The following is a 19,412-nucleotide window of genomic DNA, read 5'->3' as shown; positions in this document are numbered from 1 at the left end:
CAGTCCAGGTCTTTTCCTCTTTGATGTAGTGATACTCATAGAGATGACAAGTGATGAAACAACACTGACCTGTTGACATAAAACATGTAGGTCTATTAACTTTTATATTATTAGATTCCCTAAACATGGAATATTTGCTGCAATGAAATTTAATATGTTGTAATGTAAAATAAATCATTACCCATCAGAAAGAGCAGAACCAGACTCCACATCATCTTTGCTGTCAGATGAATTATTTTAGTCCAACAATTATTCTCTGCTGGATGAAGAACAACATTTCATATCAAATGGTTGTTCTTCATCCAGCAGAGGAACTGAAGACAAACTGAGCAGACAGAAAACACAGAGCTGACATCTTTTCTCTCATGATTATATTTTATGACATAATATGCTTTCATAAATGTAAAACTAAGTCCACACAAAACTGCTGAAACCTCACCTCTGCCTCCTTTTTAAATAATAAAAGTCAATGTTTTATCTGGATGCTCTGCTGATAACGATCCTCAGTCAAATGCTGATGTGTTTCCTACACAGACCACTGATTATCAGCTACACTAGAAACTGTCATCATTTGAATATTCAAACCAATGTGATGGGCATATTTCCCATAAACTGTATTTATGAACCATGCAGATGATAAGTGAAAACGACTGCTTATGCTCAGTTTATTAGTTATTATGTTACTGTTGAGCATCTAGCTGTATCCACCTTTATGGTCAAAGCTTGCTCGGAGTCATTCAGCTGTTTATAAACAGTTTTTTTTTTACTCAAATATTCAGTGGCAGAGACCTCATTCTGGAGCAATGAAAGTGCAAAAATATAATGAAAACCATCAAGGATACAAAGGGATGCTTATCATAGTTTTGCTGTCCCCATGAGAGACATCATCTCCACTGGTATCAAACCTCACTGCATATATTCAAACATCCACTCTAGTGTTGTTTTTGTTCTTACAGCAGCTCAAAGCTGGTGAAATGTCCATCATGGAGAACGTAATAAGACCTGCTCACTGAATAAGGCACCAGCTCCATTTTCTAGATAAACTGCAACCTTTAACTACTTAATCTAAAATCTCCTCCTCTGTGTGCCGTTCTCTACAGCGGCTGACAGAGCCCACCACCATTGCTGTTGTGTTAGCTTGTCTCCACAGGTTTCACCACAGATTGTTATCCAGGTAACAAATGGAGCACCTCTAGAGAAGTCATATGAACTTAATATCTGTCATGATTTGTCTACGGATGAACTCAGAACCACACACGGGACTAAAATTGAGAGTCTTTATTGCAAGGTTGATGGGTGGAGGTTTGATGAGGCCAGAGGAGCAGGTAACACTGAACCGGAGTGAAGGTAATGGCAGGAGCTGACGGCCCGGAGTGAGAGAGAGTCACGACTATCCAGGCAGCCGGGAATGCTCAGTACTGCTCGGCTAGCAGCCCCGTAGCCACAACAGGTTAGCAATTCGTTGCAGACACCAGGGCACAGAGCTGAGCTTCTCCAGGGCGGCTAGTCAGGTTAGCAGAACTTGGGAGACACCAGGGCACAGAGCTGAGCTTCTCCAGGGCGGCTAGTCAGGTTAGCAGAACCATAAACAAGAAAAACAAATCTTCCGAGGCAAAAACAGGGACTGGCATGGAGAGGTGTGGAATGATGACGGACCGGCAAAGGAGTGACAGCAGAGTGAGGCTTAAGTAGGGAGGCTGGCAGGTAAAGTGAGTCTGGCTAATTAGTGGCTGGCAGGTGTGACTAACTGCAGAGGAGGTGAAGTGAAGATGACAGAAAATAACTGATGACAATGAAAACTAACAATAAATAAAGTCAAACCAAACCCACATGAGATGAAAAATGAAAATAACAGAAAAATGAAGTCAAACCAGAACTCAACCATGACATTACCCCCCCCCCCCCCCCCCGGCCATAAAAAGAAAAGAAAAATAAACAAGAATAAAACAAAAACAGAACTAAACTGTGACCAAGCCAGGGTGGGCGGAGGGAAGGCAGGATGGAGGGCTAGGGTCAAAACCAAGCTGATCTAACCTGGGTGGGTGGAGGGAAGGTAGGATGGTGGGCTAAAATCAAACCAAAACTACCCAGTAGGGCGAACTAAAGGGGTTTCTAACAACCCCTGGTAAACCAAACAAAGGGCATCTAACAGATGCTGGTAGGAAAAACAAAAGGTATCTAACCGACGCTGACAGGTGAACATAGCCACAAGGCAAAACGGGCACGACAGGCGAACCAAAGCCAGAGGGAAATAACAGGTGCACGACAGCGCCAAAGGGAAGGAACGGGCGCACGAAAACGCCAAAGGAAAGGAACGGGCGCACAACAGCGCCAAAAGGGAAGGAACGGGCGCACGACAGCGGCAAAAGGGAAGGAACGGGCGTACTTAACGCCAAAGGGAAGGAACGGGCGTACTTAACGCCAAAGGGATGAACAAGCGTACTGAAAACACCAGGGCTCAACAACACACGCTGGAGCATGACTGGCGTACAGAAACGCCAGGGGAAACCCGCCGGGGCGTGAGGGAAACGCCGGGGCACAAGGGAAGCAGGAACTTCTAAAACGCCAGGGAACACTAAATCTAAACGCCAGGAATCTAAACACCAGGGAACCAAGAAACCTAAACACCAGGGAACTCGAACAGAAGGCATCTAAACACCAGGGAACAAGAACAGAGGGCGTCCAAACACGTCGGGGAACTGAGAACAAAGGACGTCTAAACACGCCAGGGAACCGAGAACAGAGGGCGTCTAAACACGCCGGTGAACCGAGAACAGAGGGCGTCTAAACACGCCCGGGAACCAAGAAAAATGCAAACACCAGGAACTAGAGGGTGAGCTAGGCAGCAACAGGCCAGACGCGCCAGAGGGCACAGACAGCGACTTATAAGCACTGGAGAGCTCTGGCGGCGACCTGCGTGTGCTGGGCAGCGACAGGCTGGGAGCACCAGAGGGCTCAGCCAGCGACTTTGGAACGCCGGAGGGCTCTGGCGGCGCCTAAACACGAAAACAACAAGACCTAAGAGGGCTAGGTGAACACAACAGAGACACTAGGGGAAATTAGAACAAAATAAAAACTACTGAATGCTAGAGGGAACAAGACTAACCTAAACAGGGCAAAAATAAAACAAAGAAAAACAGGAGAAATAAAGCGTAGGGACCTCGAAAGCGCAGGGACCTTAGTGAGCGCAGGAACCTTTAAGAGCGCAGGTACCTTTAAGAGCACTGGAATCCATCCAACGCAGGAACCCATACAGCGCAGGAACCCAGACGGCGCAGGAACTGAAAAATCAAAACAAGACTGGTAAACTAGGAAAGGAACCAAACAAAAACTAAGGGAGCACGAATCAGACAAAGTAAAGGAGCCTAAGGCTCAAAACTAGGGATAAGAAGCCAAAGGAGCGCTGGGACCTAAAGAGCGTTATACAAAATAAGGATCTAACCAAGAACTGGAAAACAAAAGGTAATCACTAAAATATAAAGCAAAACCAGAAGAACTGGGGTTGGGATAACAAAAGAAAAACCGAAGCAAAAAACTAGAAAAATCAAAACAACACTAGGAAAAGATCAAGATATTAAAGCAAAGCTATAAAACTAATGCAAAAACCAAAACAAAGAAACTAGGGTAGGAACGGGTAAACTAATGTAACACTAGATAACTAAAGCTAAAACAAAATCTGGGAGAACAAGGCAAAAAACTAGGATTCTAAAACAGAAATAACCAAAGCAAAAACCGGAAGACTAAAGGCATACCTGGAACACCAGAACAGAGGTGGAAAAACAAAAGGAAAAATAGAAACTCAAGTACTCTAAGAAAAACAAAGAACCCCCTAAATAACTCTAAAACCCCCAAAAATCCTAAATAAACCAAAACTGAAATCGAGCCCAAAAAATAACAGAAGGCACTGGCTTTAAGGGCTCAGGCAAAACGGTTGCTTCGTGGAGGTCGTCCTGGACGAGGCAGGCGGCGGAGCAGCATTGCCCGATTAAACCCTCGAGGAGGGCGGCCCCGACGAGGCAAAGTCAAGCAGCCCGGAGACCGCGATCGGCCAGAAACAGGGGTAGCATCAACTAAGGCCTCGGCTTGAGGCGGAACAACTCCCTCGGAGGCCTCGGCCTGGGGCGGAACAACTCCCTCGGAGGCCTCGGCCTGAGACGGAACAACTCCCTCGGAAGCCTCGGCTTAAGGCGGAACAACTCCCTCGGAGGCCTCGGCCTGAGGCAGAGCAGCTCCCTCGGAGGCCTCGGGCTCATCCTCTTCGGCCGGCGGGTCCCTTCCCTCGTCGGCCGGCGGGTCTGTCTTCAGAGGCGCGGAACTTTCGGCGGCCGACATAACTGAGCTTTCGGCGGCCGGCAGAGCGGAGCTTTCGGGCGGAGGCGGAACCAACTCTTCGGCTACTTCGGGCTGTGATGAGCAACAGGCTTCGGAGGGCGGCGGCGCCGGGCAACAGGCTTCGGCGGGCAGCGGCGCCGGGCAACAGGCTTCGGAGGGCGGTGAGGTTGGAGGCAGAAGCGCCTCTTTGACGGACTCTCCGCGCCGGTGATTCTGCCGTCCTCGCCGGGAGGGACCAGATGAGGAATCCGGGGCAGGCTCGGGGGTAGCAGCTGGACAGCAGGGCAGAAGGTCGTCTCGGTCACCGTAGTAAAAATCAACGCTCCATATCTCCTGATCCGTAAATGGTAGAGATGTCATTTTTTCTGCGTTTATTTCGTAACGGATAGGAGAACAGGACAAACTATCAGTTTTTGCTGGAAATATTTTAATAAAGGTGTAAAAAATTATGATCTAAAGGGGATTTTTAAGGAATTTCAAAAATCCTCTAAAAACGGTCCTGAACAAATCGCTCTAGCTGAAACAGTATAAGAGATATCAAAATAATTATTTCACTGTGAGTATCAGCAGGCTTTTGAGGACTATGTTGCTCATTTTTATGTTTGTACAAAAATCGGTGTAGCCACAGCGACGATGTAAAAAAAGTGGATCATGTGGAAAAATGCAGCTCTAAAGCATTTTCAGGATTTTGCACATTCGCTACTCCCGAACAAATTGTTCCTGTGGCAAAACCGTAACAGCTATCCAAAAAAATCCTTTTTTGTGAGTGCCAGAAGGGTTGGGACATTCATGTGTGAAAGTCACATGCCTGTACATCAAACGGTTTAGGAGTAGCGACGATGCAAAAACGTGTGATGTTTATATATGTGTGATATATAGACGTCATTTTTGAAAACCGCTCCATAGGAAATGAATGGGGGAGGTTTTGGGTTTGTGTCGCTCTGAAGTGATTTGCAAAAGATCTATAAATGCTACACCAATGAGGGTTACATTTCCTGAATCCAGACAAAAATTCCTACGTTTTGATGTATAATTTATGTGGATAGGTTGAAAATTGAGTGAGTTAGAAGAAGTTGTTCGGAGAAGAAGAATTAGTTGAATTTCTAGAGTGTGCACTCTACCAACTGCCACTTGACGACCATAGCAACGCATGTTATTTGCTGAATTTCTTGAAAAGCCAAAATTATTTTAAGGAGGTACTATATGAAAATGGTAAAAGATATGAAAAAGCTGAAATATACCATAATAGCTGAAATATATCACTACATTTTAAAAGTTCAATGGCGTTTCTAGCTGAAACTGGGCTGAAGTAGTAAGCTGTCAAAAAGCAGCTGAAATGAGCGGAATTTTAGTGAATTACATTCATTTCCTATGGGAGAAAAAAAAGCTGAAAATTTGCAGAAAAAGCTGAATATTTTAAAAAGTTGAAAAGTTAAATGTACAAAAAGATATAGCCATCGATTCCAGAAGAAGCTGAATAGTTTAAAAGTTGAATGGTTGAAATCGGACAAAAACTGTAGGAGGAGAAGCGAATCAAACTTTAAACAGTAAAAACGCAAAACAGGATCTCAAGAACTGTGAATGCCTACTGCATTCACAGTAATGCGGTACCGCGCGCGAGCTATTTTTAGAAACACAACGTCACAATGACGTCACATCACGTGGTACGCAGTGGGGCAAACTCCTGAAAATCCGCCGCTGCTTTGCTTTAAAAGAGACATGCGTTAGCCTAGGTTTTACTCGGTAAACGACTGCTTTTTCCAAATCTAAGACCATGGTTTTTAAACATTGTTGCTATGGAACGTGCAACAGCGACTCGAGTTACGCTGATCGGCCGCATATGAAGGATGTTTTCTTCAAGACTGCCAAGGAGAAATGTGTGCGCTGGGACCGGGGCGGTCGGCCTACACAACAGTTCAACCCGGAAAAAGTTACCAAATTCAAGTACATATGTAGCAAGCATTTTGTCGGAGGAAAGGGCACAACCGAAGAACATCCTGACCCAATTCCAGCGACATCAAGTCAAGGTAAGAGTATTTTGGTGGCCGACATGTTAATAAAGAAGCGCCTGCTACCATGATAGCATATAGGCTATCATGGTAGCAGGCGCTAACATGATAGCCTGCTACCAGGCTTACTCAAAAACATTTCAAATGAGACAAACATTAAACATATACCCATTCCTGGACGGTGATTGCAAACAACAAAAAAAAAAAAACGGCCGACGCTGCCATGACCGCCGCGCAGGAAAAAAAAACAAAGCTTACCGTTCATCATCTCGGCCAGTTTTCCAGTCTTTTTAAGCCATCGAACCTCAAGCCATCGTTTGAGCTGAAGGTTGGTGTGTTCTTCAACAGTTCGGCCAGTAATCCGTGCGCCTGGGACATCGTCTTGGGAAAGTTTAACGGCTGTAAAGTCGGTCAGATCGCTGGTTCTGTTGCGCTTGTAATAGCTGGGTTATCCGTGCTTTCTCTCCTGTATGCCCTACCTAAGCGGCAAAAGGGGCGTTGCTCTTGAGACGGTGACGTCACGTGCGCGGTACCGCATTAACCCTCTGTGGGACTAAAACGTGATATTTTATTTATTTAGAAATATTGTTAGGATAGCTACAGTATTTTACCTGCAGTTACTATAACTCTATTTCCCCTACCTTACATATAAAACAACAAACTTATAAGGAGAAAAATAAGAGTTCCCACATGTTAAAACAACCTCTCCTCCCTGCCAGCTCCATAATTATAAAAACATTGAGTTGATTGTGCCATGTTTACATTGGTAATGCAAAGTTCAAGAGCTCAAATCCTCTTCACCTGTCAGCTGTAGGGATTTAGATAAGGCAGGGTCAGGTTCATTCAGAGGGAGCAGCAGTCCCTGCCTCAGACATCATAAGTGACATGATATATTTTTATCTCCAAATAAAGCTTTAAAGCACGAGTTCTATAAAACCATAGCTCACGTTTGAAGCTTCAGTTTCTCCCTGCCAGCACTACAGTACATATGCTGGATTATCCCTTTATATAGATTTGCCTATAAAAACAAATCCCTAATTTGGTTTGAACCCAGTAACAAAACAAATGTTTTTCAGGGTCACAAAAACTGAGGTGATATAAAAACCTGCACTGCTAAAAAAAAAACTACAGCCAGGTAAAAAATTGGACAGCTGGTTAAAAATGTAGCTCTTCATCAATAAATCTTTGCAAATCAATTATCAGTCTTATTTCCAAAGGTGGTTTGATTGCGAGCAGAGTTCGTAGCACTGTTGCCTTGCAACAAGAAGGTCATGGGTTTGAATCCTGGCCAGGGGTATTCATTCATTGAATTTGCACGTTCTCCCTGGGTGCCCTGGCTACCTCTCTGTGAATTGAAACATTAAAGGTTTTAAGATCTCCTCTGACCTTTCACCTCTAAAACATTTGAGCTACTGCACTCAGAGAGGATACGAGAAGGTTCTGCTATCAGCTTCACTCTTCGCTGCTCTGTCAGGGTCAATGCTCGCATATTTTCTGTGTGGGATTGGAAATGTTTGGATCATGAGGTGTTTGTGTTACGTCTTAAGCAGCCATGATAAGAATGTGCGAGATGCAGTGGCCTCAGATTTGGAGGAGACTAGGTGCTGGGAGGAGAAGAGGGCAGGCTGTAGTCTAGCCAAGGGCGTGATTACTTTAACTCTGCTCTGTGTGTCAATAAAATGCTGGAACTTGATGGAATAATCATGTAATTTTATTTAACCAAGAGATCGGCTATGATTATTTCACACGACACTCTCACAGACCAAAACGACTGTTATTTTAAAGGGTCTCTCCCAACTGCCCTTATGGGTGAGTGTATGCATACACTGGTTTGTCCTGTCTATTTCTGTATTGCTCTGTGTGGACTGGTGACATGTCAAGGGTGTATGCTTCCTTTCGCCCAATGACCACTGGAGAAAGGCCCCAGATCCCCGTTTTACATTCTTTACATTGGCTATCATTAGATTTTGGGACGACAGGAGGAGTGGTTCCATATTGAAGTCAGCACCACTCTTAAAATTTGTTTCTAGGAATTCACCACATATTACAGTTTTTAGATTAATAATGATAACGGTGGACAAACTCAGTGCAGTTATTTTTTAGTTGGCAAAGTAAATAGTTTGAATTTAAATTTTATGGCTCACGCTCTTCCTCTTTTCCTCCTTTTTTAATGTGTCCTGTCTTGGCCTTTCAGGAAGTGTCATGTTTAACAAAGTGAGACTGAATGAGGGCAACCACGGAGACAGACAGTACGGTAAGAGAGTTTATTGAAAACGGGAGTGGTTTGTTCTGAGGTTCTCCAGTGAGTTCTCTCTTCTCTGATTCTTGGAGGTCCGGCTTGGAGTTTCTGAGGCTGGAGTCCAGGTTTCTAGGAGGGGGGGAAACAGGAACATGGAGTTAGGTCCAGGCTAACTCCATGTTCTGGCGGCCATCCAGAAGAGGAAGCCTCAAAGGCAGAGATAAGAGCTGGATATAGGATAAATGAGCGGGAAACTCAGGAACGTTCTTCAGGACCATAACCAGCCCAGTCCACCAGGTACTGGTACCCACGGCCGCGACGCCTGGAGGCCACGATCTGGTGGACTGTGAAGGCCAGATGACCATCCACTACCCGGGTGGGTGGAGTCTGAGCCTCAGCCATGCTTTGTCTTCTTTAATAACGTACTGGTTTTAATGCTTTACTTGGTATGGAGTGAACATACTTGTTTTACTTTGCTCACCAAATGTAAAACTTGAACAGTCACCAAATGTTTTACATATCAATGTAAAATAAGATGAGGTGATGTGTCTATACCACATATTGCAGAAAAACTAAATCTGATCACCTTCTATTTCTACTTACCATCTAATAGTGTCATGGTGCAGCCTTGCCTGCTGCACCATGGACATTTCAGGGCACTCTCAGCCTCCCATACAGCTCCAGATCCCATGCTCCACTAATCACCTACACCTGTCAGCCACTAATCAGCCAGCACTCAGCACACCTGTCAGCCTCCCTATTTAAGCTCCCTGCTTTCAGTCCTCCCCTGTCTGTTCGTTCTGTTGGTTTCTGCTCACAACTGCTCACCTCACCTGTTTTTGTCCAGCCCGAGTTCCTTTCATCTCCGCCCGCCTGCTGTGGTTCTGGTCCTGCTCTCTCTCCGGTCCTGCAAGTATTCACCAGTCGTGCTGTTAATCCTGTTGTGGTTCTGGTTCCAGTCTCCACTCTGCCATGCTGCTGGTCTAACCAGGTTCCTAGTCTCCATTCTGTCATACTGCTGGTCAAGTCTGTTCCAGGCCTCCTGTCTGCTGTGCTTCTGGTTCTGCTGCCTCCGTGCTCTGGTTCCTACCTGCTTGCCAGTGCCTGCCTTCACCATCCTCCTGCTTCAGCTCTGTACAGACTCTTGGTTCCATCCTCCACAATCCACTATTTCAATAAACTGTTAAATTTACTCTGTTGTGGTGTGTTCGGGTTCAATAGCAAATCATGACAAATAGTATTTATCTTTCACAATGAGCAAATATTATCGTGGCCAGCCAGATTGATAATGCACAATACGCTATGTTCTGCACATTATCAATCTTTGACTGCTCCAGTCAAAGCTGTTTGGGGAAAGGAGCCGAAATGAAAATGTAAGCAGCAGAAGTCATGCGAAAGAAGGTAAGCTAGTCAAGGTACTTCTCCCTTTTCTTTCAAAGATTAAAGTGTTGTTTTTGACAAAACAGATGTTATAGCAGCAGCTTAGCGTGTGTACTCATGCACTGCCAAACCGTTTTTGATTCAGACACTAATGGTTGAAGCCCAAATGGCACAAGATGGATTTGTGTGTTCACAAATACTGCAAGAATTTATCATGCAGGCAAGTTTAAATAAATATGACTGAAAAAAATCAATATTTTTCATTTTGTAGTAACAATCCAAAAAATTGAAAATATTTATAAAAGTGGATGATCTCTGGTTCCCTGATGGCCATTCTGAGATTAAGAACTGTATTTACATCTGTGTAAAGTTGATGTTTTATTTTTACCTTGCTCTTCTTTGACCATCCACCAAACATATGACATTTATCAGAGAAACGATGAGAGCCACTGCAAAACAGGTCGAGCTAAAGAGATCTGTTGAAACCGAATCTCTCTGGCCTACTTTCTATAAAAAGCTGCTTGTTTACACGTTGAAGAAACTCAGGCCTGAGTGAGGTAGAAGACAGATATGACCGTGGGGGAAAAACTGACGTGATACTAACGTTTTCATTTTATCAAGAGGATTTGCTGGATGCCATCTACAAAGTTTACAAACAATTTTTAACATGGAGTTTACCCGGCGCTACCTTCCAATGGAGTGGGAGGAGAGATGGAGGAAAGAGAAGGAGAGGAGAAAAAGAGTGATCGAAGAGGGAGGAGAAGGGTTAGAACAAGACAACCGCGAGCTGAGGCAGATTGTGGCTTACAACGATTCCAGGATGGGCCTAGCAAGTCAAGGAGATAAGACTGACGAGCATGAGGGGAGAAAGACTCAAACTACTGCGGGAGCTGGCGGTGGATGTATAGGCGACGAGGCCTTTGGAGATTTAGGATGTCATGTCCACACATACTCAAGCAGAACCTTTGCTGAGGACATATTCATGGCTCTGAAAGGCCTGCAGAATTCCTCTCTTCTTACAGATCTGACTCTGACTACTGAGGATGGTGGAAGCTTCAGTGTGCACTCCCTGGTCCTGGCTGCTGTCAGTGTCTTCATTTCAGACAGACTGAAGGAACGAAACATGGCTCAGTCGTACAATACTCAGGGGGAAGTCCACATGTGGTCTTTGCACATGGGTGCTAAAGTTGACCAAGTTGGGCTTCAGGCAGTTGTTCAGTTCGCTTATAGTGGGACTGTATCAATCCTAAACAAAGACATGATGACTCAGATCAGGACTGCAGCTCAAGTATTGGAGGTTATAAGGTTGCTGGATCTGTGCAGCAACAAAGTCACAAAAAAGGAAGATAAGTGTTCAAAGACAGAGGAAGGCACTATCTCTGCAGAAGTACATCTACTTAAAACTCTTGAGTCCATCAAAGGCTTATGGGGAGGCAAAGTTGGATGTGATGTAATTTTGGATGTGGATGGCATTTGTTTCCATGGTGAGTTGGGAAAATATTAGTTTTGCTGTGCTGAATAGAAATCACCAGATTTTGACATTATCTTTGGTCTGTCTCCAGTTCACAGAATTATCCTGGCAATAAGCAGTGACTACTTCCGTGGGATGTTCACCTGTGGAATGAGGGAATCCTATCAGACCCGCATCTCGCTTCCCTTTATTCCGGCTGGTGAATTGGAAGCGTTGATTCATTGGTCCTACAACGGGACCCTTCCTCTCAGCTGGGACTCTGTTTTTGAGATAACCTGCACTGCCCTCCAGCTTCAGTTTCAACCTGCTTACTTGCTTTGCCTCAGATTCATGCGAGAGGAAATGCACATAAACTCGTGCCTGGATGTGGCCTCTTTTGCTGAAGCATATGGCTTGTCAGAGCTCCTTGAGGAAGCAAATGACTTTGTGCTAAAGAACTTCAGAGAAGTTTCGGCAACTGCAAAGTTTCAAGACCTTTCGGCACAGAAGCTCCTCGACTTACTTCGCTGCGACGGTCTGTGCGTGCCTTCGGAGCTGACTGTATTCCGAGCTGTAATCACCTGGATTCAGGCGGATCCCGAGGAGAGGATGGCGCAGGCTGCTTTACTGATGAGCGGAGTTCGTTTCCCACTGATGACTTTTCGAGAGTTCAGGGAGGTCAGAGCAGTTAACCTGCGCATGGAGTGCTTTGCAGACAAAGAGGTGGAACTCTATGGATCCGCTCTCCAGGAATTTGGCTTCAGTCAGCCAAAGTTGGAGGATTATTGTCGGATCAGAAGACCCAAGGATGTTTTGGCTGTGGTTGGGGGAGACAAGCTAGATCCAGATGTGGGTAAACGTCTGCCTAGCCAGGACATTTGGTTTGCTAACTCTTTGCGCAACGGCACAGGGTTGGTGAAGGCGATAGAGTGGAGGAGACTAGGTGAGATTCCGGACAAGCCAAAGTTCAGACACGGTGTAGCGGTAATGAACGGGAGGCTGTTTGTGGCTGGTGGATGTTACTTTTATGCAAAAGATGATATAATGAAATCAGTCTACAGGTAAGGAAACAAATCATAGCATTTATAACATTTCTTTGACTTATGGTCTCACTTTGCCTATTTTACCGTACACATTGCAGTTACAACCCCGTGAAGAACCGCTGGAAAGGTTTGGCTGACATGCAGGAGTCAAGAAGTAACTTTTCATTGGTGGTCCATAAGAAGTGCCTTTATGCCATTGGTGGAGACACAGAGATCAACACAAACACAGAGAGCGTTGAGATGTATAAACCAGACACTGATTCCTGGAGGTAATGTTAAATGGTTTACAGCTTCAGACCTTTGGAACACAACACTAACACTAACTGGATGTAAGTCAAGCCAGAGAAGGTGTTGGATTAGAAAGAAATCCTGGTGGCTCACACTTGAGCAACCAGTAGTTGGAGCACTGCTGTTTTTTTAACATAAAGGCCCATCTTCCTAGGCACATTCTAAGTCAGATGTAAATAAATGACCCACCATCATTGTCCTGGGTCGTTAGAAGCTATTGCTTGGTGTGAGAGGAGTACTTGGTCACCTAAATCATAAAAAGACTGCTGATGTAATCTCTTTGAAATGTGTTGGAGGACTGAACTGTAAACACTGTGGTGTTAGAAGCACAATCCTCCCCCTCTGTTCAGTGATGGTTTTTCTCTTTTGTGCAAGATGACTTCTTTCACCCTTCTTTCAAACCATCTGTCCAAAGTCTGGTCACTATTGTCATCAACAGTCTGTCCTTTGTTCTTGAGGAAGTGGACTGCTGAATCTTGCCCCGAGCTGCTGGCCCTGCTGTGCTGTGCCATGCAGTTATGTAGCTGTTGTCTAGTATCTCTGATGTAGGAGTCTGAGCAGTCTTCATGGCTGCATTAGACTGCATACACAACGCCACACAGCTGTGGTTTGGGTGTTCTGTCTTTGGGATTAACCAGTTTTTGTCTGAGAATGTTGATAGGTTTGATATTTTCCGGTATGTTGTTAGTAGCACTTTTTAATAAGCGCGAACAGGGCAGCCAGCCGGGGTGGCATTTTTTTTCAATGACACAATACGGGTTGGCACTATCACTTAAAAAAAGAAAAATTAAAAATCCTCTGCACTGCAAAAGCAGTTTTCCAGTATCTATCATATCACTGTGTGAGGAACTGGCACCCTTGTGGCTGCATGCTAGTTGTGGGAAGATGCCACAGCCCTGCACACTAGAGGCTGTGGCATCAGAAACTTAACTGCTATTGCCTCGCCTGATGGATGCCTCATTATGTCTAGAATTTCCAAAAGGATTAAGGAATTCTAAATGTCCGGTTTATCGTACGGAGCTATTCTTTCTTTTACCAAGAGGCTGACAGGCTGGAGGTTTATGAGACAAGAATGGCCATGGGAAGGAGCAGCGGGGGATCCACTCTACAATGCAATAGTCTAATAGAATCAGTGGCTGAAGTCAGTCACACCCAGGGGCGGGTGCCATAGGGAGGTTCAGGAGGATTCCCGACTGACCGGTCTGTTTCAGCCCGAACCAGTCGGTGGTCAAACTTTTTTTTTCTACTGATAAAAAGCAGATGCGGTGATGTGGGGCACGTAGCCCACCCTGCAACCTCAGCAGTTACGGTTTATAAGGCCACAGGTGGCAAAAGTTACGTTTTATACCGCTGTTTTTTAACAGCGGGACTACAGTCTTTTACTGGCAAGGCCGAAGTCAGCCTGATTACAGTGAGCCAGGACAGTAACGATACTGCACCGAGAAGCATGGCTCCAACAGATTAGCAAACACTCTCTATATGGTTATATCTTCCCATCCCAGACTTGGTATATATGTGGGTGTTGTGAAATTGATTCAGAGGGACAGAATAAAGTCAAAGGTGTGAGGAGGAGAAGGAGGAGGAGGAGGAACAGGCAGATACGAGGGACAGGAGGGAGGGGAGGAAAATGTGATGGAGGAGCAGAAGAAGCAGGAACTACCAAAACCCAGAGCCAGCTACAGGTCCAGGCCTGGGTTGGTAATACATTTAGGGCCAGAAATCTTTGGACAGTGACACAATCTCCATGATGTGGGCTCTGCATGCCACCACGTTGGATTTGAAATGAAACAACTACAATGTAATTTAAGTGCAGACTTTAAGGTTTAATTCAAGGGATTGAACAGAAATATATGATTAAACATGCAAGAATGTTTATACAAACACTCCTCGTTTCAGGGGCTCAAAGGTAATTGGACTAATACACATTGCCTACAAAGGATTCCCAGCAAAATATTGAAAAGTAACATTTTACTTAGGGTTATGACTGCCTGAAGTCTGGAACCATGGACATCACCAAACGCTGGGTTCCTCCTTTGTGATGCTTTGCCAGGCCTTTACTGCAGAAATCTTCACTTGGTGCTTGTTTGTGGGTCTTTCTGCCTTAAGTTTTGTCTTGAGCAAGTGAAATGCATTCTGGATTGGGTTGAGATCTGGCAAATGCAGAATTTTCCATTGCTTTGCTTTAAAAAAAAACCTCTTGGGTTGTTCTTGCAGTATGTTTTGGATCATCTGTACTCTGAACCGCCACCCAATCAACTTTGCTGCGTTTGGCTGAATCTGAGCAGAAAGTAGATCCCTGTATATTTCAGAATTCATCTGGCTGCTTCTGTCTTTTGTCACATCATTAATAAACACAAGTGACCCAGTGCCTCTGGACGCCATGCTCATGCCATCACGCTGCCTCACCATGTTTTACAGAAGATGTGGTGGGCTCTTGATCATCATTCTTCTCCAAGCTTTCTTCTTCCCATCATTCTGGTACAGGCTGGTCTTAGTCTCATCTGTCCAAAGAATGCTGTTCCAGATATGCAGGTCATTCTTCTCCGTCGAATGGGAGAGGGAGAGCGAGCCCTTTTGCGCCCGCTTGGCGCCCTCTGGTGGCGGCTTGATCTCACTGCGTCTTTTTCCAGGAAAGTCTGAATCATTTGAGCTTGGACAGTTATTGCTAAAACCATGGAGATAAAAAATCAACCTACTGAAAATAACCTATTGTATTCATAATGCACAAGTTTCTAATAGTTTCATCTAAAAATGTAACAAAAAACAAAAAAAAAAAAGACAAAAAGATTGAATAAATTTAAAAGACATCTTAATTTAACAGTTTGGTAGTATTTCCAAAAGTTTCCAAATTCAAGAATCATTAACGTCATCGTGACCTTTTTGTTGAGGCATCAGGCTCAGAACACAGACACACACACACACACACACACACACACACACACACACACACACACACACACACACACACACACACACACACACACACACACACACATATATATCCATCCATCCATACCTGATGCATGTTCTTTTATTTTTCTTTATAGCTATGTCCACCCTCTGGACCAGGCTCTCAGTGGCTATGGAGTCTCTGCCATGAATGGAGGCATTTTCATCTCCGGAGGTTTTAACTGTAAATACGTGTGTCTGGTCTCCATGTTCCTGTACCACCCAGAGAGAGGAAGCGTCTACCTGGCGGACATGTCCCATGACAGAGCCCAGCATTGCATGGAAGCGTTGCGAGGACGTCTGTATGTTGCTGGCGGGGTGTGTAACATGAGGAAGTTCTACACGGACCAACTAGCCTGTGAGGTGTATGATCCGGCGTCGGACTCTTGGGCTGATTTAATACCGCTGCCAGTACCCCATGTCGGTGCTGCCTCTGCTGTGCTGGAGGAGAAGATCTATGTTCTGGGAGGATACTGCCAGGATGATTACAGCGAGTCAGGACTGGTCCATCGCTTTGACCCCGGTTTGCAGCGCTGGGAGAACATGGGCAAACTACCGGGGGCTGTTACTGACATTAAGGCCTGCCTTCTCCACTTGCCCCAACATTTCAGACATTAACCAGTCGGTCAGAATCCTATAGCCTTCCAGAGAAGATCTAGTCTGACAGAGTGGATCACAAACATATACAGTGGCTTGCAAACGTATTCACTCCCTTAACTTTTTGTATGTTGCTGCAATTTAATCGATCAATCAACCCGAAGTAGTGCATAATGTGAAGTAGAAGGAAATTGATACATGGTTGTCAAATATTTATTTGTAAATTAGACAGTGGCGGCTGGTGCTAAAAAAACTGAGGGGGGCGCACACACACAAATGAAAAACAAACAAAACAAATCTTAAAAAATAGCACTATTTGAACATGAATTTTGCCCTCCTTTCCTTCTGGCCAGCAAATTTCTCAATTATATTCTGTGACTAGTCTTTTCTCCATTGACAACATGGCCAATGCATTCAGCCTGTCCTGAGTCATTAAGTTTCTCAGAAAAGTCTTGATTCTTTTCAGAGTTGAAAAGCACCTTTCAGCTATTGTTGTGGTGATGAGGATCTTCAAGAGCATGACAGTTTCTGAAAAGACTTCGTCTAGATTGTTTTCCTGATTTTAATAACATTTGCTGCCATTTTTAAGGCTGTGTTATGAAATGTGTTACAGCATTTTTGTGGGACAAGATTATACAAAATTCAGTAACCAAATGTTTTATTCCCCATTATCCATAAACTTCAGTACAACTTAAATAAAATATCTTGCTGACAAACATTACATCAACATACCTACACAGCATAGACACAACTAAAGGTATTTCTAACTACAACGCACATCTTCCTAATATATTAAATAACATTACTATAAACCAGTGTAACAGTGATTTTCCACAACAACTCACCTCTGCAGCAATCCTTTCATAGTCTTCTACACTGAGTATCCAACGCTTCTTCACTGGCTGATTACTACCTACACTGCTACATGTCCAACCATGGAGTGGAGAGATCACTTGCCTGCTGCTGAATTTGTAAATTAAGACGATCCGGTCCAAGCTCCTTTATCCTGTTTTTTTTCCTTCAAGTGAACGCTTTGTAAAAGCATTTTTTTTGTAAAGACAAAACAGAAATTTATCTAATTTTGAAATGACTCCACTTGCACTTTGCAAACGTAAATCAACATAACGAACTGCAGCTGCGCTGAGTCGAATCGGGGATTGTCCAATCACACAATGTTTTTAAAAAAATTAGCCAGTACTGACACTCTACCAGTAATGACGCAACAGAATAGGTGTGTCCGGGACGCAGAGCAGTGCGCCCCTATGAAAAAACCTAGATAACCAATTAAAAGTCAGCCTCAGATCACGTGCTTGCCCAAGTTTCTGCGCCTACATTGACTCCCATTAGACCGGCGCCCTGCACATAGGAAAGGAGGAAGTGTGCACAATGTGAGCAATTAAATAGAATTATGTATTTACTATTTTAATAAATTCTAACATGTCTATTGGACACACAGTATGAATAAATACATTTCTAAGTACTTTGCAGTTCAGAAATCATTCATTATCTAAACGATTTAAAGGGGGCGGCGCCCGAGCGCCCCCTACTGGCCAGCCGCCACTGAAATTAGATAATGAATTGTCTATGAATTTGTCTTCAGCCTAGCCTAACCTTACCTGACTCCGCCAGATAGATTTGCTCCGCATATCCATCTGGAAACCTTCCGTTGAAGTAATTTTGGGAAGGGGCGACAATACTGGTTAGCTGATTGGCCTATGTTGGTGATAGACGGGCCAAATAAACCAATCAGATTCCTCGTCGCTCTGTTACGAGCGACGACGAAAACACAACCACAAGCCAAGCTACTCTTGCTGCTGCAGGTAAAGGCTCGTTAGCTCAGCAAAGAAATACTCTGTAATTCCGATAAAACTTGCTCGATAGCCACGCTAACTTCATCGGCTGAAGCCGCCATGTTCTTTAGACTGAACTGTCGCTTCTCGTTGCGTCACACCTCAACCCGCCTCAAAGCCAACGCTGATTGGACGTTCGTTTGGTGAACGGCTCCAAATTTTCTTCAACGGAGGGTAGCCAGACTGATCTGCGAGTGAAACCTTGAAAGCTCGCGAGATCAGGATGGTCTCACGAGGCTAAGCCTAACCCACCAAGGTTGAAATTACCGCCTTTCACTGCAATTATAGTTTCAGTTTTTTGGAGCATGTCTCTTCCAGCTTTGCACGTTAGGACATATTTTGTTCAAATTTTTTTCTGCAGAAAGGCCTAAGCTCAATCAATGTCGACTCTTTTGTAGTCAGACGGGTTTCTCTTTTTTTTTTTTTTTTTTTTACATAAAGGCCAAATAGTCACTTTTTGTCCCCTGTAATCAGTGCATCGGCTTCCACTGTCATCATGAGAACATTTTCTGACCCACATGCAGAAACGTCCAGGAGACAGCAGTAGAAGTTTAACAGTTTATTAAAAATGGGTCTTTTGATGGTTTCTGACTCGAGACGGGGCTCCGGGTGTTCAGGGGTTCAAGCCACTACGAGGAGACAGTTTGTCTTTTCAGAGAGGTGGCAAGAAGCAGGATGTTCTTACTGATGCTCAGGAAGGATGCGAACCAGGAACTCAGTAGCCTTGCTCTCTATCCACCAGGAGAACCTGGAGCTCCAGATAAGGAACGGAAGCAGAACACAGAAAACACACCCACATCTTTGACATCCACATGACTTATTATGCCTTTCTTTTAACAATGCGTTTATGTTTCCCAGTTTTCTGTAAAGGCCAGATCTGTTGAGCTCATAGATGTCCTGTTGATATAGACCCGAATTGCCTTTGGAGGTTCTGAGCCAGCCTGATCCCTGAACCTGTTTTTCCTGCCTGTTGACTTGTGTACCAGACTTAGCCTGTTTTAGGATTGTCTGAGCTTGCCTGATCCCTGCCTGTTTAACCTGCTTGCCTGTGTACCGTTTCTGGACTGTTAATTGACCACCAAGCCTGCCTGTCTTTGTCCAGTCTGTCAGTTTGTCTGTGAACCGAACCTAGATCTGCTTCCTGACTCTGAGCCCGGATTCTGCTCTGGACTGTTCTGCTCGGTTATTCACTTAGGACTGTTTGTTCGACTACGTTCTCTGTATTATCCTGCTCATCATACAGTCTGTCTGTCATCCCGATTCCACCCTCAACCT

The 19,412-nt window shown here is 44.5% G+C and overlaps 1 protein-coding gene and 1 long non-coding RNA gene across 3 annotated transcripts; both read left to right on the top strand.

Moving 5' to 3' along the window:
* Positions 1–8,320: 8,320 nt before the first annotated feature.
* Positions 8,321–9,232, top strand: LOC118565591. The gene is made up of 3 exons (XR_004932463.1): positions 8,321–8,452; positions 8,536–8,595; positions 8,673–9,232. It is a non-coding gene; the product is annotated as an uncharacterized LOC118565591 (long non-coding RNA).
* Positions 9,233–10,503: 1,271 nt separating this feature from the next.
* si:ch211-63p21.8 (kelch-like protein 33) lies at positions 10,504–16,516 on the top strand. 2 transcript variants are annotated; one of them, XM_036146020.1, is made up of 4 exons: positions 10,504–11,444; positions 11,523–12,471; positions 12,552–12,722; positions 15,789–16,516. In XM_036146020.1, exons 1-4 carry the CDS (start codon positions 10,628–10,630, stop codon positions 16,306–16,308), a joined length of 2,457 nt encoding a protein of 818 aa, XP_036001913.1. In that variant the 5' UTR covers positions 10,504–10,627; the 3' UTR covers positions 16,309–16,516. The 2 variants fall into 2 exon arrangements, with proteins under 2 accessions (XP_036001913.1, XP_036001914.1); XM_036146021.1 differs by lacking the exon at positions 12,552–12,722.
* The last annotated feature ends 2,896 nt before the right edge of the window (positions 16,517–19,412 follow it).

This window comes from Fundulus heteroclitus, chromosome 14 (assembly GCF_011125445.2).
Source record: "Fundulus heteroclitus isolate FHET01 chromosome 14, MU-UCD_Fhet_4.1, whole genome shotgun sequence".
In the NCBI taxonomy this organism is placed as follows: Eukaryota; Metazoa; Chordata; class Actinopteri; order Cyprinodontiformes; family Fundulidae; genus Fundulus; species Fundulus heteroclitus.
This window is presented reverse-complemented; position numbering and strand designations above follow the sequence as displayed.